We start from the raw sequence: 27,151 nt of genomic DNA on the forward strand, positions 1-27,151 counted from the left end.
AAAGGCAGTGATGTATGTCAGTCTGAAAAACATGTGAGCAGACACCTTCTGCTGCTGTGGTCAGTAGAGGACATGCAACCAAATGCTGGAGCATGGCAGTCAGTTTCTGTTTTGTTGCAGCCTTGCCTTCACGGCATTTTGAGGCAGTTAAATAACATTTAGAAAATGCTGGGAGATTTTACTTGACTCAGATTACTTATAAAATTAAAAATATCATCTGGCTATTTGTCACAGAATGCATAACTCCTTGTATGTTTCCACCTCACAGAATTGTAAATGAAAATTTACCAGAACCCCCTGCACAAACTGCTGTCCCAGACAATTACTATGCTTAATTCCGTACACATCTATCACTTAAAAGCCAACAAAATCAAAAACACATTGTGTACTTAATGTGCTTCAGTGAGTGAGCAGAAGTTCAAAGTTCTGCAAGCAAATGGTAGCCCCCAATCCAAGTTTGAAGCTGTCTCCATGTTAACTGAAATAAATATGCACACGTACGTGTGTGTATACATTTATAGATCATTTCTTCAGCATGCAACTGAGGATGATCACATGTTAGTAATGCTAGAAATATATGGCATATAGTGATGCCCTTTTTATTTTTAAAGAAAAAATGATGAGCAGGGAAATACCAAGAGAGAAGGACTCCTTCATTTCTGCATTACCAAATCTAATCTCACAAGAAGGCAGATACCCCATTAATGTTATTTAGTGGTACATCTGAAACAGAATGGTGCTTTTAGGATATTCTCCAGTAGTCAAGTAACGAGCTCGCAGCGCAGAGTTGGGGAAGCGACCAGGTATAGGGACAATCTAAATGGTTTTGGTTTAAAGAATCACTCCATGTCACATCAGAAAGCTTGCTTGCACAGCTATTGCCTTTTGGTTTTGTTCTTGAAACACACTCCCTGTCAGGCTGCTGATCCACCGCCAAAGGGAGCTCAGCAGTTTTAAAGGTCTAGAAAAGCTTTACTCAGTAAATTTAGCACCTCTCCCTTTAGAAAAATAAAAATGCTATGTCCTTATTTAGTTTAACTGTGTATACTATGGTATTTTAGAAATCTACAGCACTGTAGGAGAACGACAGTTCTGCACGGAACAGACAATAAAAACAGCTGTATTTTTTGAAACCTGCAAATGTAGAAATTTTTCTAGATGGTTTCGGTTTTATGCTTTAGTGGAGTTCAAAATACAGAACCTAATAAAATACAGAGTCTAATCAGACTTTTGTTGTTTACTCCCAAGAAATGCAGCATATTGGAACTATTTTGCAATTTTTTAAACCATCGTTTGGATTCATAAATATTTACACTTAGATGCTATTACTGTGTATTTCACTTCTCTCTCATCCAACCTGGCATGTTTATTAAAATATTTTACAATCTTTGCATGCCAGACACAGCTTAGCATAAAGGGTGCAGTCTTGAAACCGATCACTGAAATACTTCTGATATCAGTGTAAGTTGCGACTACTCGCTTAAGGGCCTCGATACGTTCTGTTTTGACTTCTGTCCTTATACAGCATGACACAAAGCATCAGACTATGAGATGAATTCCTGAAGACATATAGTGCTGGATGATGTTACTGACGTGCATAGTTACCATACCTTTCAAGTGTGGCAGCAGTGGTGGTCACCAGAGCATTCAGAAAGGAGCAGAATGCTTTCTCATTTGTGTCTGTACAATGCTGCTGTGCCAGTGCCTCCACAGCCCTCATCATCTTTTCTTTTTTGTGACTGTTTCTTGGGCTTCTATTAATGGGAGCAGTCTTAGACACTGAGCTCCATTTGTGCCTTTAGTCTCATACAATATTATAGCCCTGGGGACATTTTCTATCTGTTTGCTATCAGTTGCACACTGTGAGACAGCCAGCCTCAGCCTTCTAGTACTTATGTCATAACTTGAGCTCTTTTTTTGTATGCATATGTAAAAATGATTGAAAACGGATCAGGTGCGTCGCAGTTCTGACCCAAATTTAGAAAATATAAACTTTGTTATTGATGTTTCTAATGTTAAATACTAGGCCAAACAATCACTGTGCATAGTGCTAACATAGCTGCAGCAATACCTCTTGAATTTGACCTCCTTAAACTGACCCACTGCATTCAAGTGATGATTTTTGTTTCTGCCTTCTCATAGAAATGCTTTTAGTTGCAAATCACGCCTGAATACAGCTAAGGTGGGGCTGTACATTTCTTTTGTAAGCTTATGGAACGTTGCTGGCTTAAATACATTCAGTAGCTGTTGTAAAAATGACAGGGAAAGACAGGTTTGAACAAAAAATTTAGATCTGGATCTGTACTCACAGTTCAAGCCTACCTTTAATGGCCTGATTTAGAATATTCCCAGGATTTCAGAGTTATAATTCACATCTGTGTTTCTCAGTCCTTCATGCATGATTGTTTGAATGTGTACTTTTGGAACAGATCCATGTCTAATAGGCTAAATCGCAGTTCCCAAATCAGAAGCCACATGGTATTGCTATATAGTTTTTATTTATTCATTCATTTTTCCTTTTATTATGTGGTCTTCAAACAAGGTTCTATCAGTCCTGCACATTGGACTATTAGAAAACATGGATATCTACACTTTCTATCTACCTCCTAATGAACCCACACATTTTGGTTTCTACCAGTGATTTAATCAAGTACTTACACAGCAGCCACAATGGATACTTCTCCACCAAATAATAATTTATCAGAGTGCTAAGGCAGATTGGAATTATGCAGGAGCCATTAAGCTGTCATAATATGTTAAGGATAGTCAGGGAAATTGATGAGATTCTCTCATCTTTAATACTCATTCAGCCAAGCTAGCTCACATCTCAAGTGCAGGCTGCATTTACTTGGATTTCCCTCTATTTCTCCAACTAAATAAATATACTTAAGTTTCATAGTAACATATGTGAAAGTGTTGACAACAGCACTGCTTATTCCACATGTTAATTATGTATTTGTTCAGTGTGCTGATGAACTATGTGCACTTCTCATGTTAACTTTTCATTTCAAGTCAAAAGCAAATGTAGTAAGTGGATTTGTGCTTTTGATTTGAGATATTTCTTTTTCCTTTAAAATAATCTCGTACATGATTCCTCTGTACCGTATGCGTTTGAAGAACTTCTGTTGGCAAGAAATCTAGAAAGAAAGTAACACTCTCTTCTCAGAAAAGGGATTTTAACAAAGCAAAGCAATTGTGCCATTAATGAGAAAGTTAAATGAAACAAATGACAAGAAAAAAAAACACAGCATCACACTCAAGGAATGCGAAGGCGCACAATAGCTTGTGCAATATTCCTCATCTGTCAAAGCCAGTAAATACAGAGATTTCACTGGAAGTGTTCATTAGAATAGTCTGTGGTGCCCACAGCTCAGTAAATGCAACCAACCAGCTTTTAGCATTCTTTGCATTTTTCACCTGTACACAAGCAAACAAATTTCATCCCAAGCAATCAGTGTTGGTTTTGTAAGCCCCCGACCCTGACTGGTTTCAGTAGCACTCATCCCTGAAAAAGCTATTTTGGGAATCGTGTCTGTCACATCTCTAGAGTAATGTACACTTTTACCATTTTGATAATGCATACGTGTGTAGGTATATATGTGTATCTAAGAAATCCCTCCTTCATAGATTCATGTGTTTGTATGCGTAGATAAACACTATATACATATATGCATAAAATTACCATGCTTCAGTAAATTACTTTCATGTCATAATGACATGGGACTGATGCTTGATGTAAATCATCTTTTTCCTAATAAAATTTTCCACTGTGTTGCTTCTGTATAATTTTTTGAAAATGAATGTCTTTTGTTTCATTAAAATGATTCATTTTGTACTCGCATTTCAGAGGATGGAGTCCTTATGCTTTCTTTGTTGGGGCATGTGGCTCTTTGCAGAGGTCTGCGCGGCTGCTGGGAAGAGAAAATAAGTGCATTTTTCAGGAGTTCTTTGGGCTCTAGAAAGCATACGAAAGAAAAAATTAACTTTTCCTGTTTTTTTTTTTCTCTCAAATGAGAAAGTTGTGATTAATAGCATATGTTGGGCCACTAACTAAAGACTGTGATAAATGATTAATATTTTCAAGCTAATGAGCTGAATACTTGATGTAAAAACAGCAAGTATATATGTGTTCATCTTCCAGCTATATCTTCAAAGATCATCCTAACTCCTGGCTGGTTGATCCTGAAATCTGCTTATTATCTTTAAACGTGTACTCTTAGTTTGCGTCTCCAGAGGTACTCAGCACCTGGCAGTAGCAGGCCTTCAGAGAGCTCTCCAAATGACAAAACCGAAACCCCCCCTAGAAAAAGGCATTTTTTTTTTTTGTCACTGCAGCTCCACATGAAAGAATGTTCTAAAACAGCGTGAAACACAATCAAAACACAAAAATACACAGGCTTGGTTGGGTTTGCCAAGACAGCATAGTACTAATCACAAACTATATGCTGAGGCTCTAGTTAAGCATTGGAATAAACTACCCAGAGAGCTCTTGCTATCCTTATTGTCATCAAAGGGGTACTAAAAACAGATAAGGTACGCACATCTGCCAGAAACAACTAAGTATTTTCAGACACATGCTGGGGCAGAGGAATGAGTAGATGAACTCTTGAGGGACTTATTTTCTCCAAATCCATACTCAGGTTGTTCTGAACACAAACGCTTAGCCTCTGCTAAGGAATCTTACGACAGTCAAGGGCAATGACACTTCATTTGCTCTGCACCCGAAACTCCCACTGAAGCCAATTATTCAATCTAATTTAACAAAGACCACAGCTTCTCTGGCAGTGCAATTGTTGGTAACCATCAACAAACTGATTCATCTACAATTGGGCCAAATGTTACAAAATCTGTTTCTGAGTTCTTGTTTGTACCCCCTTCATAAGATTACACCAAAATTAAAGCATGCAGTACTTGAACTAACTTCAAAGGCTGAGCTTGCACTTCTAGCTAGTTCAGCCTTTTTATTGGTTCATGTTTTCCATTTGGCTTCAACATCCTGTTCTTTACTGATGCCCTTCTAGAATTTCATTTACAAATATTACGTCCTTGGTTAGTGAGCCATGCTAATTAATACTGCGGTGGAGGCTATGGATTACTATAATCTCATACCTCCTGCTTGGAAAAATACTGCAATTTTTCCACCATTTCCATGTAAAGCCGTATTGAATATGGCCAATTGGTCTTAGGAAAATGTATCCTGAACTTCTTTAATCAGAATATGTTTAACTAAGCTCGTGTGTGCTGTTATCTATTGTCAGTTCTGTTAATAACGAAGCTCAGAAATTTCAGTGCAGCAGAAACCTGAGATCTACCGTTTCCTAATTAGCTCATTTCAAAACAAAACAGTAAAGCTGAAACAGGCTGGTTTCAGCGTGCGTGTTTTTAAAAAGGAATGTCAGTAACAAGTTTGTTAAAAAAATGCCAACAGACGATTCAACCACTTTCTGGATACTCTACACTCCTGACTGAGCCTCACCTTTCAAACCTGGGACAACCCGACCTGGATTTTAGCTCCAGTGGGGATTTTGTAGGCTGAGACCTCCTGACAGCCGCACTTCTCATGGATTGCCAAGGTTATGGCTGTAAGAAAGATCCATTTTGTTTACATGATATCATCTGATATCACATCAAAGCTATGGAACCTTTACACATTATAGCAATCCGAAGTAGACAGGTACTTCCAACACCAGAATAAACAAAAGCAATGTCATTTTTTAGGAAGAGTCATATCTTTTATTAGACCAGGTGACGTCAGTGGAAATAGCAGACAAGCTCTCAGGCTCACAGTTTGTTCATCAGGTCATAAATAGGTCAACAAATACATCATCTTTGGGGTGCTTGTGATTTTATTTTTGTTTTCAATCATGTTCATGAACTCTCTTTTCATAAATGGATGGTACTTCTTGACATGATTGCAGCGTGGTGATACACATGCACACTATGAGGTGGACAACAGAGATGCCCCCTCCTTGATTGTCATTGCAGACCCCAAAGGGAAAGCCTGCCAACATCCTGTAACATTTACCGTGTCAGCACCTTAAAAAGAATTAAAGCAGACTGAAATGAGAGGTTTAGAAACCTATGAGAAAAATTAAAAACTTGCTACAGGAAATGACTGCAGAAGTGACACTTGAAGCATGACCATGGTCAGGCTTTATTTGGCAGAATGAGCACATTTTGCAGTGTCCCTCAGGGTGTGGTCCCTAACCTGTGCCAGGTATCCCTGTGGGTGCCTGCTCCTCTGCTGGCACACGGAGCTACAGCTGCCTGGGGTGAGCACATGAATCTAACCAAGGGAAGCAAAGGTAGCACCTGGTAGAAAGCAGGTGTGGTCTGCTATCTGAAGGAGGCTTTCCCACTTCACAGCCACTTCCTTACAGCCATCAGTTAGCTGGTCTGTAGTTGTCTGTTAGGATTAATTCCTCAAACAGAATGATAGCTTCACAAACAGCAGTAGTTGGCAACTTTCTGCTCTTCTAGAGGTCTGACGATTGCTGTTGAGGATTAGGGAAAATAAAAGTTAATGAATCCAGTCAAACCCTATCAAGGTATGAAGAACACTGTTTCAGTAGCTTTGTGCTACTGTGAGGTATCTATGCATCTTCTGCCTGGACTTACTGCAAAACATCTATAACAAAGGAGGGGAATACTGGCACATGCACCAAGAACTTGCAAGTATGCCCTCACTGGAATTGCTAGGCAGACCATGCAGGCGCTGCTTAGTACAATAAGGTTTCCGTATTGTGGATGGTGTTGTGAAACAAAACCGTGTTACAGCACATCAACCAAACTGTGCTTTGGAAAGGAGCGTGACAAGCTAAGCTTGCCCTCTGTCCTTGTGCCATGGTCCTTGCTTTCATTTCCAGAAGGAGGAACTCTGCTCCTGTACTGCTCTTACCTGGGCTGAACCCAGGCTTGGGATCCTCATGGCCTCCACCTGAAGGGCTGCCATTTGATAAGGTGGGGCTGCAGAAACTGCAGCAATGACATGCCACGATTTCATATGTTCACTGGTTAAATGGGACTGGAATTTGGCCATTAAGGTGCTTTCACTTTACAGATTCCTGCCTGGGAAAAGAAGGATAAGGAAAGTATACCTTAGAGTAAGACATCTCTCATCAAATACAGAGTGAAGAAACAGAATAAAAGTGTTGGTTTTGATGACTTTGTTTCCATTGTAGACAAGCTACAAAACATTTAAAACCTCAAAGGAAAAAAACAACCCTTGCATCATTCAAAGGGATTTGAGCACAGAGCAGAGATTGGAAGGAGCTGTGTCTGTGTGTGGGTGTGTTTTCTTTTTTTTAATTTTTCTTCAGAAAGCAAATTATCATGTAGCATGTTTTTGGCAAGTTAGTTTGTCCAAGCTAAGCTTTTAGGTAAGAACGATACAAGGCAAAGAAAGAGAATAGAGGAAGAAGGAGAAAGAGAATAAGAGGAAGGAAAAAAGAGAAGAACTGTCACATGAATGTCTATGCTGTCTAGGCATGAGTGCAGACGTTAGCTGTGACTTGACAGCAGGTTGGGCACTGGGAAATAGCAGAGTCTCTCTTTACAAAATAGAACTCACGATGGTACCAAACACAACACCCTTCATCTAATCATATCACTGTATACCTATATAAAATTACCAAAATCTGTCTCTTTATGGCTTGGGCTAAGCTTAAGAAATTGCTTATTTGAGATTTTTCTACTTGAGAAGCATGCATAAAATCAACAAAGGCTTATGAAATCCCTGTCTGCTCCATTTATTCTGATTTGAACTTTTGCTTTTTTTTTTTTTTTGTCCCCTTTGTTTATAATGCCCTTTTGGAAGCCTGAAAATATTTTTTCCCTAGCTAATTTTGAATGTTTCCATTTAGGAATAATTGATTCACCCTTAATTTTTGTACAGCTGCCATTCCAATTTATTAAATATCTTTTTGTGCCACAGTATCTCTGTTTCAACACCGCAACTGACTGATGTCAACACAGCTGTAGCATAAGAGTATTTAAAAAGTTAATTTCTGGGACAGAAATGGGAGGAGGAGCACAAATGTATGCATTTTCATATGTGGCACATAGCTACTAACCAGCGTTATTTAGGTTTTTTTCTTTCTTTTGGGATAGAGAGGTAGATATTATAATAAACTCTTTAGGAATGCGACTGGCTCAGGGAATTGTTGATGTCCCATGTGATCTTTTTCCAGCGGATTTTTGGTTCTAATTTGATCCAGATTATGAGTATCTAAAGACTCTGTGGCATATGCAAAATCACTTGACAGTCACAGTCCTGTTCCTAGTCGGCTCCAGGCCACACCACAGAAAGCACAATCTGAAGCATCACAGCTGGCACTCTTTGTGGAAAAGACAAGGATTCACTGCCTAAATTTTCTCTCAGTGGTAAACTTTCTTTAAAATTTCAATGCGTCATAAGCAAGAAATGATTTAGCAGGAATGCCCACTTTCCTCAAAAATAATCTTCAAGGACACCATGAGGAAGCGCATGAAGAGGCTGCAGGTGCTACAGAAGTCTGGGGAGGAAAGAGGGCTGTTGACTCTGTTTTGGTAACTGCAGCTCTTTCTGAACAAACAGTCCTAATTCTGATGAACAAAAACCAACTGGAACAGGTGCCAGAAGCCCCGTGGACTGGGTGGACTGGGAAGGAGATGACTGCTGTCCTCTTGTGAGGTATATGCCCGAGTAGTTTTCACCAGACTGAATTGCTTTGAAACAGTTGGATGCATGGAGTCAGCACAGGTCTGGAAAGGCGCTCATCCTTATAAAACCCCAGGAACTGGAGTGGCTGGGAGCAACTCTTGAGTGCTGACTTAGTGGAACTGGTTATCTCTGCCCCTTGCCCATGGCTCTTCCTCCAACATGTCCTGTACCCGTATTTGCACAGTCCTGAACTGCCCTTTATACAGAACAATTAGGAGTTGGCTCTATATTCCACAGTAATGACGTCAAAGAATAATAACAATTAGCACCTCATTTAGCATCCCAGCTATAACACAAAGATGTCTAGCCAGCACTATCTCAGGCACATGGGGAAACTGGTCACACAGAAAAGAATTTAATGACCTGGCCAGGCATGAAGTAAGCTATTGCAAAGAGTCATCAGATTTCTCTATACGCAGACCTAGGTCCATCTACCCAAACATTGTCTCACGAAGACCGTCGTTTAGAGGAAAATTCCTCATATGTAATTTATAATCATAGCAGCCACAAAGCCAGCCATGCTTTTTTTTCAGTTAAAGTTTTATCCTCTTTCTGCATTGTGTAATGGGGTGGGGGTGGAGGGGTAGCTGAGTGGAGCAGTGCAGAGGCCCCAGCCAGCTCTCCTGCTCATACTGAATGACAACACCTGCTTGCTCAGCAGCAGGACATTAGGTGTACAGATGGAGATACACGATCAGCTCTCATCTCGTCACTCTTTCTGTGCGATGTCAGTAACACTTGGCTTTTTGAGAAACTCCTGGACAGCCGTTCTTCATTTCACTCTGAATTACAGATTTTAATTCACTTTGAGAAACGGTGTATGTTCTCAGATCAGAAATGCTCTCGCAAAGACTGCTCCCCTCACTTGTTGCTGGGGCTGTACAACTTTACCACACGCATCCCCCCACCCCACCACCCCCACTCCAGCTTCCGCCAACGCGCGCGCACGGCGGGCTCTGAGCCCAAGCGCTCGCCGTAGCGAGGCGGCCCTATCCGCGCATGCGCAGTGTTGGGGCCGCAGAGGGCGCGCGGCCGGTGGGGCGGAAGGACGTTGGTGGGCTCGCGCTGAGGTGAGGACCCGCTCGCGCCCCCCGCTCCTCGTGCCGCCATGTTCTCCCCCTTACCCGGAGCTCCTCCCGCCCTCCTCCTGAGGGCCGCCAGCCGCCCTTCCTCCTCCTTCTCCTCCGTCCGTGACCTCTGCGCGTCCCTCAGGCTGGCGGGGACGGGCCCGGCGGCGAGAGGCTCGTGTGAGCCTGGCCCGGTGCTACGGGGTGCCTGCGCCTCGAGGGGTCGCGGAGCGGTCGTGGTTGGTGTTGTGGAGCGGTTTGTGAATGCCTTCCTCCCTCCCCACAGTGTATTCTTTGGGGCAGCGGGCCTGGAAGGTCCAGCAGGGAAGGGAGCAGGCTGGAAGGGGCATAAAGCCATGCCCAGGTTTCGTCACCGTCAGGTTGCCCTTGGATGCTGCTCCTTACGTATCCTAATCGACTCTGCTCTGCTGCTTATGTTGTGCCAGTGTTTGTTACGTGGCACGGAAGGCCGTGACCTTTCTCAAGCAAAGCGACAGAAGGCTATTTGAGTAAAACTTCTTGTCTCACCGTTCTCGTTTTCATTGTTTTGTTGTTTTCTAGGAAATACAGTCAGCATGTCCTCTGCGCTGTTGCCTAAGCCGCAGATGCGCCGCCTCTTGGCCAGGCGGATGAAGTTTCACCTCTTTGGGGCATTTTTTGTGTCTCTGGGATGTGCGGCATTGTACAAGGTTAGATCACGACTCCCTCACTTATGAGCTGGTCTCACTGGAGCCTTGTAATCTTCGTCATGCCACCTCGTTTTGCTATTTCACCTGAAAGCTTTAGTTTTGTGTTTCTGTAAGCATGTTCCCACAAATACATCTCTGTAATCTTTGTGTGGAGAAGTGATCTGAATAACCTGATGCTTTACACTGTTCGAAATCATGTAACTGTTGACAGCTTCACCTCAAGTCTCTTGGTCTTAGGCTGCTTGCAATGATTCACAAAATCATCATGTTAGCTTAGATAGCTTGCCACTTTGCCATGGTATCAGACCATGGAGAGTTCTTATTTTTATCTTTAGATTGACCACAGTGGCTGCCTGTTGTGATGAGGTGTGGCCCTTTCTTCTTTTGAAGCAGCGTGTAGGAATAGAGCATTGTGCTTCCAGAGTAATCCTGCTTGCAGAACAGTTTGTTTCCTGCAGTAAGTTGCCTTCTGACAAAGATTAAAAAAAAAACACTTCTGGGGTCTTGCTTGTTATACTTTTATCACAGGGAATTAGGAAACATAAATTGCATGAATTTCCTGGAAGAAATGGGTGTTGCTTCACCTGCTGAACTTACACGTGCACTGTTAGCAGCTTTTAAATACTTGAGAAGCTGTTGATAAAAATGACTGAAAATTAAGTTGACCTGAGGTTGTTTATCATAAAATCAGTACCGCTAAACTCCGTGAAGACCAACAAACGCCTGTCAGGAACAATAGTTGCACAGTTAAAAGCTCAGCATCCACTTAATGCATCTGATGAGAGGTAGGCAGGCTTGTTTGTGATGAAATTGGCAATGTCCTTCAACAGTCTGTGGTTTTATACCCATGTGGCAGCCTTACATAACACACCAGGAAGGCAGTGGAGCATGTTTAGGACAAGTAGCTGATGTCAGTAGTAATTTACTGTGTTCACTGGTGTTGGACAAACCCACTTTGACCTGCCCTTCACACTTTTTTTTTTTTTTGAGCTTTTGAGCATATCCTTGTGCCTCAATTTAGTGAGTACCCAAGGAGCATTTTACCAGACTGCCATAGTTTACCCTACTGTATGGCTGGAATGTAGTCAGTTATGGGATGCCATTTGGCTTGGAGTTACTGTTGTGCAGCTGTCCACAGTCATACTCAGATCTTACCATAACAGTTTGTGTTATGCGTAAAACTGTCCTCAGACTGGCTCAGTATAGACTGTTTCTAGACCTTAGTATTGTTTCTAGATCTTAAGAATGTCATGTGCTATCTCTTTAAGGTTTCACTGTAGGCATTATTTACCAGACCAGCAGTCAGGAAGCCTGAACTATGGATTTGAACAGAAACAAAGCAATCTTTTACTAGCTTCTGTCATTGAACTTGAGGCTATTTAGACTGATAACCACTGCTAAAATCATAGCAGTGGTAGCAAAAAGCCAAAGCCAACCAAACAAACCCACTGCCACCTGTGAAGCTTTACAAGCTTTAATTTCCTGTGTGTTACTTTCCAGTTTGGAGTTGCTGAACCCAGAAAAAGAGCATATGCAGAGTTCTATAAAAACTATGATCCCATGAAGGACTTTGAAGCCATGAGAGCAGCTGGTGTGTTTGAGTCTGCACCGCCCAAATGATGGTAACCTGCATTTCCAGGTAATGAGCTACTCTGCATTAGAAGGGAAGATGGGATTGTTCTAGTGCGCTATTGTGCTTCCATTTGTACTTCTTCCTTTTCTGTCAAAGAGAAAGGTGCTCCCAAAGAAAACAAAAGAGCTGTGGGTGATAAAATCATAAACAAGCATAGGAACTGAGAATTGGGAGTAAGAGCAGAATGGGAATCTCTGGAATATCTTTTGAGTGATATAATGTGTGTGCTACAGCAGACCTGCGGAGTGGTGCCAGGCCTTTCCCTCCTTGTGCAGCAGTGTTACAAACAATTCTGTCCTTGCATGGAGAGGAAGCAAAGCTTTTGTATAAGATTTGCCTGATATCACTATTATATTGATGTGGTCACATCTTGAATTGCTTAGCTCTGGGCTATCAAAACGTGCTGCTAGCGATACAGTGAAGGAGAAAGTGGAAAAGGTGCTTCACCCTCACTGCAGGGTTCTCTATGTGAGAAGTGGAGGCAGCTTCCATACATCCTTTTGTCTTTTGGGGCTGGAGAGAGGAAAAAGATAACTACTCATGAGGGGAAATACACATACATGCATGTATTAAAGACTATATTTAAATACACGTAAGTATGTGCATTGTTAAAAACCACTGTGGCATGCAGTGTCTTAAAATTCAGATTTTTGCCTTGCTGCAGTGAGCTTGAATAGAACTTTGCTCAGGGTACTCTTCTCATAGTGTTTAATACTCTGCCTTTTGTATGAGTACTACCAAACTTTGTTCTCCTTCCTTCCTGTCGTAACACCGGGGAAAACAGTCTGGATTTCAACCTTGTCATAGTTGTGAATAAGCACGCAGCCAACTGCGCAGGCTCATGATGTGACAGTGAAGAATTCCTCCCCCCTTTTTCATCGAGATTTCTGACGCTGAGTTCTCTGCTTCTCTTAAAACGACTTCAGACTAATCTAGGATGATAGCTTTTTCATTCTTTTGGAATGTTTTCATATTGTGATCATTACGTGATAATCTGTGGCTCTAATTATCCTGTCCAGCTGGATTTTCTCAGCCTGTTTGCTTGAAGCAGCAAGATTGAATAAAACATTTGTACTTAACACTATTAGCGAGAAATTTTGTTGTGTGACAGTCTACAACTGTCTGGTTTCTGCATAATGCAATTGTGTAAAAGAAGCAGAGCTCCAGCCATCTAAGCCATCCTTACAGATTACTTTTTCTTCCTTTCTCCTTGAGGAAAGAGTGTCTGTGCTCTAGTGGTAACGACTCCGGGAAAGGTAAATAACAAAATGACAAATTTACTTGCTTTTAATCTCACTAATTCTGCTTCTAGTTGGGTCCTTGCTAAGAAATAAGGACTTTTTAACTTAGCTAGACACCGGATTGCATTCTTTAGTCAGGTGGCCTTCATCAGAGTGTTCAGAAAGGCCATCTGGTGGTAAAATCATTTGAAACAAACACTGTCAACAGTGATCCATGTTAAATATTTAATTGGAATCATGAGCAGGACTTTTCAGTGCAAGTAGAGCTCCACTCTACTTATGTTCCCATTTGGAGCTTAAAAAAATCAAGTTACACATTGTGTGCACCTGTTAAAATTAAATGTTTCCTAAACATTTCTTCCATTCCTTAATTACACTGGCTTAAAAGAAAATGTGAAGGATAAATCTTTGTATGTCCTTTTGTTTGTTTGAATTGCTGGTGCTTTTTATTCCTTGTCTTGCTTATGTAAGAATTGGTATTTTTCTACAGAATAGTAGGAGAAAGGAGCAAACAATGCCACTGTTTCAAATATTCTGAAAAGACTGTGAGAAGGACAAGTACACAAAACAGATGGAAGGCATTTTCATTTCCCTCAGAAATTTAAATGTTATTTATGGAAGTTGGATGGAGGTTGAATTTGATGCTTTTTTTCTTTTGTATAGTTACCTAAAGGGTACAGTGGTCATGCCTATTCTACATCTGCTCTCATTTTATTGGAGTATATTCTGAATGGGGCAATAAATACAGTGCTGTAACTTCACTTAGTACTCACTCTGGAATCGGTGCTTAGCCTTGAAGCTGATGAGATGGTAGACAGGGAGGGGGATTGGTTAGTAGAGGTGTTCGTTTGGAATGCTGCACCGAGTTTGTTCCTGCTGGGGATGTGAAGAACACGGTGTTTATGCATGAATTTACAGATCCAGCTCCTGGCACGGACTGTGTGGAGGTACTGGTAAAGGAGACTGAGTATAGGCCTGGGGAGCATCCTACTTCTAGAGTGTGCTCTGTAATATAAGAAGGGGACAAGTTAAGAATTTGGTGCTAACCACTTGCATGACTCTTGTCCTGGAACACAGCTGGTCTTGGATTGTGTTCAATATAATGTGGAGAAGCAATTTGAATTTGGTTTTCTTTCTTCCTTGGTAGGTTGCCTACACCACTTGTTTCCTCTCTGGCTTCTCTCTGAAAGTTGCATTCCTTTCTCTTTCAGGCCCTTAGCAAGATTGATTCAGTTATCAGTGCTGCATGTATAGTGAATCTGACGTGCTGTGCAGGACTGTTCCAGCTCTTGATTTGTTCCACGTTTCACTTCTGTTTGCCACATGAAGGGTGTGTGAATCTTAAACTGTCAGGAAATAACAGAGGGAATTCCTCTAGACTAAACTACCACATAAACATTTCTCTCTATTGCTTTGCTTTCCTACCTACTAATGTCTTTACTGGGAGTATGAAGTTTGTCCAGCATAACTTAATTTCTTTTTATCTTGCAGATCCACAGATCCCCTTCAGCCTAAGGAGACTTAATGACTGAACCTTACGTGTTCACTGAATTATAAATGTAATGCACTTCAGTGTATGACGTGCTCTAATATATCTCAATAAATAAAATACATACATTGTTGAAGTTTAATTGTCTTCATTAATGGTCAGAATGCTTATGTACTGGAAAGAGTGGTGGAAAGTCTTCATAAATTGTGCTGGAGATATCCCTCAGGAATTATTTGCATCTTTGTTTTTACCAAATCCATGTTTGATAAAGTATGTTCTTAAGCAATGACAGCTAGGTTGTCTTTGCTGCTGATGGGAATGTGCAAGAGGTTAGTTGTTACAGGAAGGGAGAGGCTGGATTTCTGGAAGAGTCTCTGGCTTCAGAGGTGAGCTAACCTTGAGATGAGAAAAGTTGTTGGGCATTCTGGAAAGGCATCAGCCAACCTTAGCTTTGCTGCCATTGCTTTGCCTTCCTTACAGCAGTGAAGTGTTACATCAAGACGTAGAAAGTATGCAAATGACCACTCTTACATATGGTATGTAACTGCAATTGGGAACTTACTCTAAACTGTGTGTATTCACATGCATTTGATGTACAAAGGGCTGTAATCCAAGACCCACTGCTCTATCTTCTGCTTCAGTATCGCTCATGTGGAACGTGCACTGCCTGTAGCTGAGGTTGGAAATATATTTGTGTGGCTGAAGCTCTTGGTTGCTGAATGTGGCACTATGAGAGGAGTCAAAGCTGATCATGTGAAAGAAGGGAAGGCTTTGTATGAAGAACCATGACAAATTAAGCCATCTGTGTTGTATTTGAAGGTCTTCAGTTCAAATCCTGTTTGGAGTAACTTATTCTGAATGGATCATTAACTACTTAACTTAATAGGTAACTGTGAGCAGCATTTGGACTAATGAAAGCATGTAAATAATGCATTTGATCCAGAACACTAATATGGAGCAACATGGGATTTTCTTTACACTTCTAGTATTTGCAGTGTTATCTTTGAGGCAAAGAAAGAATCTGATGTTAGTGGTGGAAGGGGAAACCCATCTAGTCATCAAAATCCCCCTGCTCCTATAATTGTAAACCAAAGTTTAACAATTGCAAATGATACCAATTTATCTCCCAAATGTACAGTATAAATGTGGCATGCCGTTATAGACTGACTGACATTTTTTCAGCCGTGTCTGCAGGTTTGAATAGCCAGGGCTCTTCAGTCACAATGACAGCTCCAGAGGCAAGGGAACTTGTTACTGCCGGATGTGTGAGTGGAAAGAACCCGACTTCCCTACCAGCTCTAGCCCATGAGCTCATTGCAGTTGTTAGGAATGAATTTGAAGTTCTAAGTAAGTTTATTCTAAACTGTTCACTGCTGACTAGAGTTGTGTGTTCGTTCTGCTACTGGCATTGTTTGATTCAGAGAAAGGAGAATTCTGTGACAGAGCAGCTTTTGGTCTGTGTGGCAGAACTAGCTCCTCAGAGCTGACCCTGTCTAAATGTGTTCAACGAGAAGAAGGAAAGGTGAGCTCTGCTCTGTTTGCACTTCAGGAGTCATCAGGGTGGAAGTTCTTTATAATACTATTATGTCTCTTCGCAAAATAGTGCAAAATGAGTACTCCTTTCAGCCTACAGTGCCAGCCAACCTATTTCTTAATTTCCTCTTGCCTGGGACACTAGGGCAAAGCTGGGGGCCTGTTGACGAGGTAGGGAGAAAGGCCAACCTGCTGTATTTATATGTGAAACAATATATAAAAAGGGATTGTTCGATCTAAACTACTCTGGGAAGGGTCTTGCTATCTATAAGTGACTGTGCCTCCAAGCTTTTGGCTGGCTTGCTTTATTCTTGAGTGTTCGAGAAACGATTGATTGATTGTTCTGGAAGCAAACTAAAAAGATAGATTTGAAGTTGTGAGCTCTCCGGGTCTAAAGAGCATTATGAAAGTAGGTATGCTTTAAGGGTACACATTGGAGTGCTTTAGCAGCTAAGTACAGGCAGCTGCTTTTTGGACAACTTTGTTTTCTTAGTTCACACAGCTCATATGTAGGAGAGGCTGATTTATATGCCGTCTCTGCACATGTTTCCATACATGTGGTCAGAAGGGGGAGAAGGAACCTGCCTAATGTAGTAAAGATGCTCACTTAATTCACTGAAGAAGGGCGTAATTTAAGCAAGTGTTTTATTCCAAGAGAATATAATTAATTCAGGAATAACACAAATACAGCGTAAACAACGGCTGCAATCTACAAAGGTTTGGAGGAGTTGAGCTGCTGCTGTTCCTTATCCTTCACAGGTGTGGCTGTGTCCTCTCAGCTGGTTTCTGTGCCACATGTAAGAGGAACAGATTGCTCTAATTCAAATGGTGACTGCAGTGCTGTTTTGATTCAGCTGGTCACAAAACCGTAAAACTTTTCAGCACGTGTTTTTGCAAGGTAACCAGCAGCTTTTTACTTCCAAAGCATTGTCAGGGTCTGTTGTGCTTTTTGGTATATGACAAAGACCAGTGACCAACAGGAATCTAATGGGGTCTACGTGAAGCCTGCATATCTTTATCATTATTGTTCTACTCAGTGACTGTTTCTTCACTTGTAACAGAATGGCCGAGTAACTCACAGAAACAACTATTATAGGAATAGCTTTATTTATCTTTAAACAATCTATATTACAATTTATGCATCAGTGTGCAAAATTAGAAGTATTAAACTACCTCCATAAAATATTCAGAAATGGACTGTGTCTATATACATTTGTTTTAAATAATGATATTTAAACAAGGACTAAGTTATGAAAACGCTGTATGAAATGTTGGTAAGGAGCAGGCTTCTTTCACATTCAGAAAGGACAACTCAGGCTTCTGTCTTTCAGGACACGAGAGACACTGCTTTTAGAAATCACATTTAACAGACCTCATGAAACAAACATTGCCAATACTACATTCATAGGTACTGTGCACTTGGTCATACCTGGTATGCATAGAAAGTAAGAAATAATGAACGTGTATTTATTTGCTCAAAATGTTGATCAGCTTTTATTCCAGTTCTTCTTGCCTGTAATTCTGGCCATGTTCAGGAATCCAAGACCAAATGAATGTCTGAGAGTACGTAGAGAAGGGGAGAGAAGTTAAAAGCACACTTGAAAACCAAGTAAGCTCTTTTTTTTTTTTTAATAAAGAAAAAAAAATAAAGCTGCTCTAGACAGATTTGGTTTATAAAGTAATCTGACTGTGCCCAGAATGATTCCTCGTCTACTACAAACTGTAAAACATCTGAAAGTGAAACACTTAGGAAGCTCATTTGTCTTGATGTGTTCAAAGAAGTACTGTAATGGCATCATTAACTATTAATTGCTATAATTGGAACCTGTGGGTCCTCGCTTTTGGACCAAATTAAAAAATAACCTCATTTTCCTTAGAACAAATAATATTTGAGAGGTCTGTATTTCTACGTATCCCTATTTTTATCACTTTAAAGATTACAGCAGGGCTTAAGTAAGCCAGTACTATGTGTAGTGGTGGCGGATCAGCAGGAACGAAGACCCACCAAGGCTGTATTTAGCACCTGCACATCTATGTTATGAGCTCACAGGTTCTTAGTGGATTGCAAGGAGGCTAAACTCTGGTCTATAAATTTTTGAGCTGCGTATTATTGGCTTCCAGCTAATGACCAGACAATGCACAGTGTCATATATACATTGAAAGTTCTGAAAATCTGATGGTGGATGAAATAAAGTTTCTGTATACAGACAGTTTTAAAAATAAATTAACGTTGTAGTTCACGTTTTGTTCTCCAAACCACACAAAGGCACTCGTTTACATTAAGGACTAATGTCCTGCAAAACTTCAGTCAAATAAAGGAAGCTATTCTAAGGTTAAAGTGGTGCTAAAACCCAGCTGTCACTGAGTAACTTAAAACAGCCACACTGGGTTTTCCAGATTTAGTGGGGGAAAATGTTTTGCCTCAGGATGTGCGTGTTGGGGGCAGTGCATGTGTGGGGGGAAAGGCTCAGCCTTGAGCAAGTTTTTACAGCTGAGTTATAAACCTGGTTTACAACAGAAACTGGCAGACCCTAAAATATGATATAGTATGTATTGATACGTATGTTTTGTGTGGCAAAAATGTCTCTATGCATGCAGCTCTTTCTTATTCCCCAATTTTTGGTTATTGAAAGAAAAAGGATTTTGATTGAACTGTACTCTAAGGCTTTTCTCTTTTACTTCAATCATTTGCAAGAACACTTTCCTTCCAGCACCAGCATCTTGACTAGGGAGCAGGAATGTTGTCAAGATTAGAAAAGCTTAATTTTGTTATCTCCTACTTCCTCAAAAATTGGATGCATCTTTTCTTGACGTAGGTTACTGCATAGAAAGTGTTATGTTCAAAATGGTAAGAAAGATATTACTATCCGCACCACGAGTATTTATTCATAAAACCCTTTCCTCAAGGCTTTATTTTTTACCATTATGAATTTGCTAATGAATACTTGGGCAAAATTTGGATCAACCACATAGTTATATGTTTTCGTTACAGTTGGAAGGTGTTCGGCAGCCACAGCTTGCGGTGCTGGCGCTGTGGTGGCACTGGGGGTGAGGTGGTAAGATGTCTTCGTGACGTACTCCACGAGGCGATTGTACTGTTGTTCTGATAGTCTCTCTCTAACTCCATCTGCCTGAAATAGGATAACATAAAAGGATTACTGAGTAATTGACAGTAACTGAACTAACTTAGTAGTAGCGAAGACAGTAACTTCTGCATCATTTTCTATAGTTCCAAATCTTCCTCCCTGGGATCTTTCTTAGAGTAGTTTCACAGATGTTTCAGTCAGCAGAGTTCTCCCATCACTGGGTGATTGGTGTCCTCCTCTTTGCTATTCTGGTCTGAGAGTTCTGCCAGAGAAGCTCATCCTTCACCACAGAAAAGTCTAAGCAGAATCTCAGGAGATTTTCAGGGACGGGCCCAACACAACTTGCTCAAAAGACCTTTACAACAAACCAGTTCTCAGACAGGAAAAAACACCTAAAGCCCTCTTAGAAAAACACCAGTGGCTCCCAGGACTGTTTATCAGATACATCATAGTTCTAATTAGCAAAACCTTCACACTTTCTCACAAAGTACAATGTATGACAACCTGCGGTCATTTCTGGGAAGTTAAGTTTAAGTCTTCCACTTAGTCAGTTCAGAATAAGAACTAGAAGCTACCTCCCAGGTCTAACTATGACCAGATGCCTCCATCTGCTTCTGGTAACCAAAGAACCAGCCACAGAATTTCATTTTCTTGAAACAGAAGATTTTCACTAAAGATGGTTAGGGCATGCTTGTTATTTATGGAGAAGATCTTGTTCAAAGTGTCTTCTCCAACATGAGTTGAAGAGACTACTCTGAAGAAATGCCTTTTTGTAGGTTGAAATATGCTGAGGTTCAAGGTTCTGCTAAGAAGGATGCAACTGACGCACCTCTAGCGAAAGCCAATGCTGCCAACAGAAAGGTGGCAAAAGATCAATCTGCTTTGTCCTTTATTCTTCTTATAAAAAGAAAGAAATTGAAGATGACCATGACAAGACATGCAAGCAGCCATCAAGCTAGCTGACTTACTTATTAAAATAAGTATTTCAGAAATATCACCATGGATGGTACAGTGGTATCACTGTTCAAGTTATTCAGAACAGAACTTATCATCTCCAAAATGTGATAATTACAGAAAGGCAGACGCTATCCTAGGGGTAGGTTTTGATGCTTCCTTAGTTACAATTGGAGAACTGCTGACCAATTTCATTTCTTCAGGGTTTAAAATGTCTGTCTGTTGGATTTCATGCTGAGGATTCAAAGACAGCTGCCTTCGGCCTGTCTTTCAGGAAGTTTTACACATGCCTCAATGCAGGGCCATTGGATTCAGTTGAACAGCCAGGATCAATATCTTGTCACATCTTTGGACTGCAAGGCTCATTTAAAACAAACTATTGCTTATTTGAAGAAATAATTAATATGATTCATAGATAGTGACAGCTGTCACGTTCAAATCAAAACAGTCCCTTGCCTTTAAAAAAACAAAAAAACTAAGCCTTTGGAGAAGAATTTTCTGCTCATCAAGCAGAAATGCTCCTGTTTTCAATCATCACCACAAAAATGCTAAAGGAAGCAGGCTCTTGAACAAACTCAGAAGCTCCAAGTTGAAGCCTGTGCTTAGAAACAATGGAAATAACCGGGCAGAGGAAAGCGTGGTTTCCTCTATACCCTCCTTAAAGGGAGGGGAAAAAAAAATTGCAAGGCAAACTGCTGCTGTAGCAGATAGATACATGGCAAACCATGGAGAATGTCTGAATGATGGCTTTGGTCTGCTGTCACGGAAAGATGCTCAAGTAGCATCAATGTAAAAACTAGACTATAGTTCTGTCTCCACACTGACTGAAGTTATCAAAGGAGGTGGAAATGGCGTTGGCATCCCATTCACCTACTTGAGTGAGCCCATTATTCCTAGGACCATCAATGAATGTCAGCGGGTGCCATTTTTCTGCATGAAGGAATTCAATTCCACACCTTTGCTCCATAGGCACTTCCATGTCAGGCACCATTTTGTCAGACTGCCCCTCTGCTGCCATATCACCAACATTTGCCTCTGATGTCGTGGGCAAAAATAATAAAATAGGAGGTGTTACTTTTGGACCCTCACAAAAGAGGAGAGATTTAAAGGAAATGTAAGGAAGAAATTCTTCACAATGAGGGTGATGAGGCCCTGGCACAGGCTGTGCAGAGAAGCTGTGGGTGCCCTATCCCTGGAGGAGTTCTAGGCCGGCCTGGATGGGGGCCCAGGCAGCATGGTCTGGTGAGATGTGTTTCTGTATCCCATGGGTGGGAACTAGCTCCCTCCCAACCCTAATTGGTCTGCGATTCTTTGATTCATTCAGACTTAGGCCATATCCCACGAATATAGCATAATTAATTATTCAGGAGGAAATATGAACTATACTTTAACAAAGTATCTGGGATCCTACCTGCTTCCAGATGACCCCATCAGTAACTGCTTCTCCAGCCAGTTTCAGTTCAGCTTATATTGTCAAGACAACAACAGAAACTTGGAATTGCTGTTATTCAACTTTTTTTTTTTACTTCTCCCCTAAATGGCACCTAGCATTGTCACTAAGCTGCTTAACCATGTTGAGAATCCGTAATGTTCATAGCCAGACCATTCAATCAATCAGAACTTGAACAAGGGTTGCTTAGTGCACCCGCTAGATGAATCTTAAAGAAAGACCACATGGTCTTTAAGGTTAGATGGACAGGTTTTCTAGGTTAAGAACTTTAATTTTTTTCCTAAAACTCCTCCAACTATGATTTATAAAGAATAATCCTTCAGCAGTTCTAACTAAATCTACAGTAGCTACAGTGTATTTGTTATAGCAGTCCAGATGCACGTGGAGCAATTCTGGTCTGCTTTGTGCAGACTGTGAGTAAAAAGGTCTGTTATTTTAGGTTTTTTTTTTTCTCCTCACAACTTTTAACAATCCATAGAGTGGTTTCCAGCTCCAAGTATGATGCAGGTAGCATGCGTGAAAACCCTGCTGCACACCATCACAAAGAAATCCTGGAATATCTGAAATTCCAGAGCCCTTCAATTTTTTTGCTGCCTGCAATGAACTATATCAAGAGCAGTTGGAATAGGAGGCTCTTAGAGTTTGATGCCTGTCTGGAAACAAGCAGTGTCTCAATTACTTTGGAAGACAATCCAAGCACAATTAATGCTTCCCTTTCAATAATAATGTTGTCAGTGCCAGAGTTTTCAAGATTCCATCCAGGTTATTCCTAGCCAGATGGATTAAGTTATATCTGGTGGAGGCGAACAAGCCGTCAGGCGCACCGACTGCTGAAAGAGTCAAAATATGCTCTATAACATCTCTGGTGATTACAGCTGTAGAACAACTCATGTTTTGTTTCCTAATAGTTCCAACAAGCTGAGGGGAGGCAAAGGGAGAAACTGTTTTGGGCAGAGCTGAAACAAAACTTCTGGCAATTATTTTGGGTGGACAATAAGACAAAAAAAATAGTTGGTTTTTATAATGCTGAAATGATTTGTTTCAATCTGTTTTTTTTTTTTTTTTCCTAGAATCTTTGACTAAAATAATCAGCAAAATAGAAATAATTTACATTTGGCAACAATACCTCATCATAATAGGAAGACCTGACTTGGCATTTTTTCAGCAAAAAATGTCAGTATTCACCAATGTCATCACTTACAGAAGTGCCACAGCAAGACAGCTGGGAGTCATATCCATTCAGGTGTAGCTCTGAAGCTGCTTGCTGCTCCTATGTTTGCTTTTCCTTATCACATTCACAGAGCCTTTATACACACTTATGCTGAACAGCTGAAAGGGGGGGCCTTGGCTCCCATAAGCGCCAGTGCTCTACAGAATTGACTTTGCACCACTCTTCACTGCTTTCATCATAGAATCATAGGGGTTGGAAGGGACCTCAAGAGATCATCGAGTCCAACCCCCCTGCCAAAGCAGGTTCCCTACACCAGGTCACACAGGTAGGCGTCCAGGTGGGTCTTGAATATCTCCAGAGAAGGAGACTCCACAACCGCCCTGTGCAGCCTGTGCTACTGCTCTGTCACCCTCACCGTAAAGAAGCTCTTGTGCACATTCGTGCGGAATCTCCTGTGCTGCAGTTTCTGGCTGTGCCATACAGCTTCACTGCACTCTCAGCCTCTGTAAGCAGAAGACACCGTGTACACAGAGGCTGAGTGGCTCAAAGCTCTTGGCATTGCTATGCCACTGGATTAGGAGGTCCCATATTCTTATCCACAGCTAAAGAAATAAAGATGTATTTGGTCCAGTACCTCCAAGGCAGGTCACATAATGGTGTGAACTAGCATGAGTATGTAGGAATGTTAGATTCTGTCCACGTCATGTAGAGTGGAGCATTTACATGAGCCACTTGGCCCAGCAGTCCTATCCACTGCCAGCGGCAGCAGCTATGGGGCTAGAATTACTCCCCATCCCGTGCCTTTCCCCCTTCTAGGCAGGCATCACCACCTTACAACAACCTTTGGGCAAGCAGCCCCCCAGCAGAGCAGAAGCCAACTCCTCACCCCATGGATAACCAAATATAAAGACAACAGCCACCACAGCTGCTACAACCCAATTAAAAAAATATGACCCACTGCTAAAGTTAGAATTAGGTTAAATTGAGTGCATCAATAATCTGAGGGAGAGCAAATCCACTTTCCTCCAGGACACTAGTTCTGGACTGAGCAGGATGGGCTGGATTCGGTAGAATGGGTGCCTCTAGCAACCACACAGTGTTCAGGGAGAGAAAAGCTGGGCTTTGGCCACTTGCATCAATTTTAAATAATGCCTCATGCAACCCTGCGATGGAAAAGGGAACTTCAGTCAACAGCATTCTGTGAGACTGACGTTACTGGGAAGACAATACTTGTAAATGGAGAATTCAGCCCTTAAAAAAGCCTTTTGCAAAAATTCTGAGTATTGTCATGACACAGATGAAGCCCTTGTTCTGCTGGAATTGAAGGCAAAATTCTTTGGTGACCAGCAAAGTTTGGATTTTACTGAGAGTGCTGAAGCCCCTCTTACTTTTGGCACACCTCATACGTTCTGTTGTTTTACACGTGTTCTTTTGCATATTTGAAACAGAAATTTCTGGTACGGCAGTCTATCAACTACCTGACATACTTCTATAAAAAACAGGAATTAGGACATATAGGTTTGTTTCTGAAATCCTACAATCATATGATTCCACTTGAGAATTTAATACAATAAACATTGTTTCCCTAAAGTGTAAAAATATACCATTCTTCTACCATTAAAAGGCAATAATTCATCCAAAACCTCAGTATTCTAATGGCCTAGAGATCTTTCAATAGGAAGATGAAGGATTTATGCTCTTCCTGGCAACACTTGGTGCCTCCAATCTCAGCAAGAGAGCCAGCCCTTTTTCAAGATAGCATTTGCAAAAGAAGGAAGATCTAAAGAACTAAACAGAGCTAGCAGACAAGAAAGAACACTTCCTTCAAAGTGGGGAGGAAAGCAACACGCTGAAAGGAGGATGCATCAGTATTACTCAACTGTTAAAACAGAATTCACAGAATAAGGAAAGGAGCTGCTCTCGCTGTGACGTAGGCATGACTCTGGCAAACAACAGGGACCTCACATACCTGCAGCTAGGCATTAGAACTTCAGAAACAAGGTGGTGCTTGCCAACAATCTACACTTCCTCTAATTTTTCCCTCAGAAAGTCGCTGTCACAGATGCTAAATTTCATCATCAGTACGAGGATAGAAGAGAGGAGACAAGTCCCTTTCATCCAAAGGGCAGTGGTCAACGGCGAGGTGTGTGAAAACAACGGGTGCCCTGCTTTGACCCTTAAACCTCTGGTCCGACTGCTTAACCCAAAAGTGATTGTTCCAGCTGCCAAAAGCATCTGGAACATATGTACCACTGTGACTTTATCTTTGACCAAAAATGTCACTCGGTCTTTACCTCCGAATCACAAGGCACTCTCTGTTGTTTCAGCTGCACCTTCAGCAGGTCTTTTTGCTGAGCATCTTCCAGACAATCGATTTCAGTCACAGGGAAGGCCTGCTGCTGCGTGTCTTCGCTGATACTGACCACAAAGAGCACCTCTGAAGTGAGCAGCAAGCAGCCGTCATGCTGCTGGCCTGACCCGCTCACAATCATAACATCTAATTCCATATGGACCTCTGGCTTCCCTAGAGATTGCAGCATTTTCCTGCATTGTCAAAAAAAAATAAAAAGAAGTAGTCAGTGTTAGGCATTGGATCTTCAAGGACTTCTTTTGATCACTAATACTCTTAAGCCTGTAGCTATTGTCTACAAATAGAAAATAAGCCATGGAATACATTCCAAATCTCCATTACTGAGCAATGTAAGACTCAAGATTTAGAGGATAAATGTGAAAAAGTTATTTATCAAAACTCCCTAATCATTCACTGCAAAGTTGGCCTAATAACCATGCTAGGTCAGCCTATTTCCCATCCTAATAGAAAAATTACCCTGAGAAGCGGCTTACAAATTCAGCACAGAAAATAAAGCTATCTTCACTAACAGCTGTTTCTGGAGATGTGCAGTATTTTTCTTGGGCTCGGCACAATGATAAATAAGAGCTCACTGAATGCCATTAAAGAAAGATCAGCTCCACAGTTCCAAAGCTGGAAGCAGATCAGCAGCCCATCATTTGCAGATTGGGTTTCTATGCACTACCTTCGTGTTTAATGTTCCTAAACAAACTGCCATAACTCAGCCTTTCCTAGGGAAGCAGCCTGTTAAGTTGACCACAGGCCAGAGCCTATTAATAAACAATGTGGATGTAAAAATGAGCAAGTGTCTAAATAATTTTACCAGACATATTTGACGTGGCTATTTGGAGCCTGCTCAACTTGTTGATCACTTGGATGAGAGCGCTGCTTGGGAAGCTGAGAAAGTCCAGCTCCATGCAAAATACCTGTGGTAAGAGAATTTAAGGTTTTTAGAAGTTGTTTTCTAGAAAACAGTTACATGCTGTAGTGATGTCATCTGTTAAAAGCAGTTCATAAAATAATGCAGATCCAAAGTGATGTCACATCTCTGGAAGCTGCAGTCAAGATAATTCATTAAATATTACAATGCAAGACTTGTGCACTTAACCCCAGTGATCTTGCATTAGCAAGAATCAAGAAAAAAACAGCAACCCAAAACGCCGCATGTTCTAAAAATCTGCCATGCATTTGCAATTAAGAGAAACATAACGCTCCTGAGAGCCATCATTTCAGAGAAGGATTGGACGTATCTCATACAGTTTATCACAACCGTTGTTAGCTTCCTTGGTTAATACTGAAATACTTCCGTGTATGTGCCACAATTGGTACGAGTGTGAAGGAAAGTTTGCCTAGGTCCTCAGTGTTCAGTTCCTTAATCTGCCTGTTAAGCACAGCTCCATATACATTCATGAGATCTCCCAGAGCTCCTGGTTTATTGCGATTCCTTCTTAATGTCCACACAGAATGGAGACTAGAAGCAGCAGTTGAGCAGGGATCCAAAAGGGCCCAAAGCTGAAGCTGACGCAGTATGTATGCTTTCACACGGCTCGTGGTCTTTTAAAAATGAGCCACGGTCACCAGAAAGAGAATGAGAGGGTTGCCACGCATTCACAAATTAAGTAGTTTTAAACATTTTAACAAGAAAGACGGGAAGTAGGCTAAGCAGTAAGCAGTAGTGTCATAAGGTTTAGTACAAAGTTACTCTCTGAGTAAACCAAGTTGTTTTTTTTCTTTTTTTTAGGGGGGGGACTAATTAAGCATTCTATTGAAGGAAAAGGCATTTTTTG

General features: G+C 41.2%; 3 protein-coding genes across 7 annotated transcripts in view; 2 read left to right on the top strand and 1 right to left on the bottom strand.

Moving 5' to 3' along the window:
* Window positions 1-9,680, top strand: part of RGS22 (regulator of G protein signaling 22) — a gene marked incomplete at its 5' end in the record, with an annotated part of 69,506 nt that extends 59,826 nt beyond the window's left edge. Inside the window, 1 exon segment of the mRNA XM_065751806.1 lies at window positions 9,532-9,680. Within this exon segment, the coding sequence (XP_065607878.1) occupies window positions 9,532-9,680 (149 nt within the window).
* A 20-nt stretch (window positions 9,681-9,700) lies between these two features.
* LOC136058707 (cytochrome c oxidase subunit 6C) lies at window positions 9,701-14,948 on the top strand. Its single transcript, XM_065752370.1, is given in 5 exon segments — window positions 9,701-9,739; window positions 9,741-9,771; window positions 10,330-10,457; window positions 11,958-12,096; window positions 14,823-14,948. Coding segments are annotated over 4 exon segments (318 nt in total). The 3' UTR covers window positions 12,078-12,096; window positions 14,823-14,948.
* A 2,989-nt stretch (window positions 14,949-17,937) lies between these two features.
* Window positions 17,938-27,151, bottom strand: part of VPS13B (vacuolar protein sorting 13 homolog B) — a 412,996-nt gene continuing 403,782 nt past the window's right edge. For all 5 annotated transcript variants that reach the window (XM_065751678.1, XM_065751682.1, XM_065751679.1 and 2 more), the window contains 3 exons: window positions 26,188-26,290; window positions 25,309-25,558; window positions 17,938-19,484 (listed from right to left, as the gene is read on the bottom strand). In XM_065751678.1, the coding sequence (XP_065607750.1) occupies window positions 19,236-19,484; window positions 25,309-25,558; window positions 26,188-26,290 (602 nt within the window). In that variant the 3' untranslated portion in view covers window positions 17,938-19,235. The remainder of the gene's footprint in view (window positions 19,485-25,308; window positions 25,559-26,187; window positions 26,291-27,151) is intronic.

Source organism: Cyrtonyx montezumae, unplaced genomic scaffold (genome assembly GCF_038088225.1).
Source record: "Cyrtonyx montezumae isolate F1298 unplaced genomic scaffold, pur_monq_1.0 scaffold_8, whole genome shotgun sequence".
In the NCBI taxonomy this organism is placed as follows: domain Eukaryota; kingdom Metazoa; phylum Chordata; class Aves; order Galliformes; family Odontophoridae; genus Cyrtonyx; species Cyrtonyx montezumae.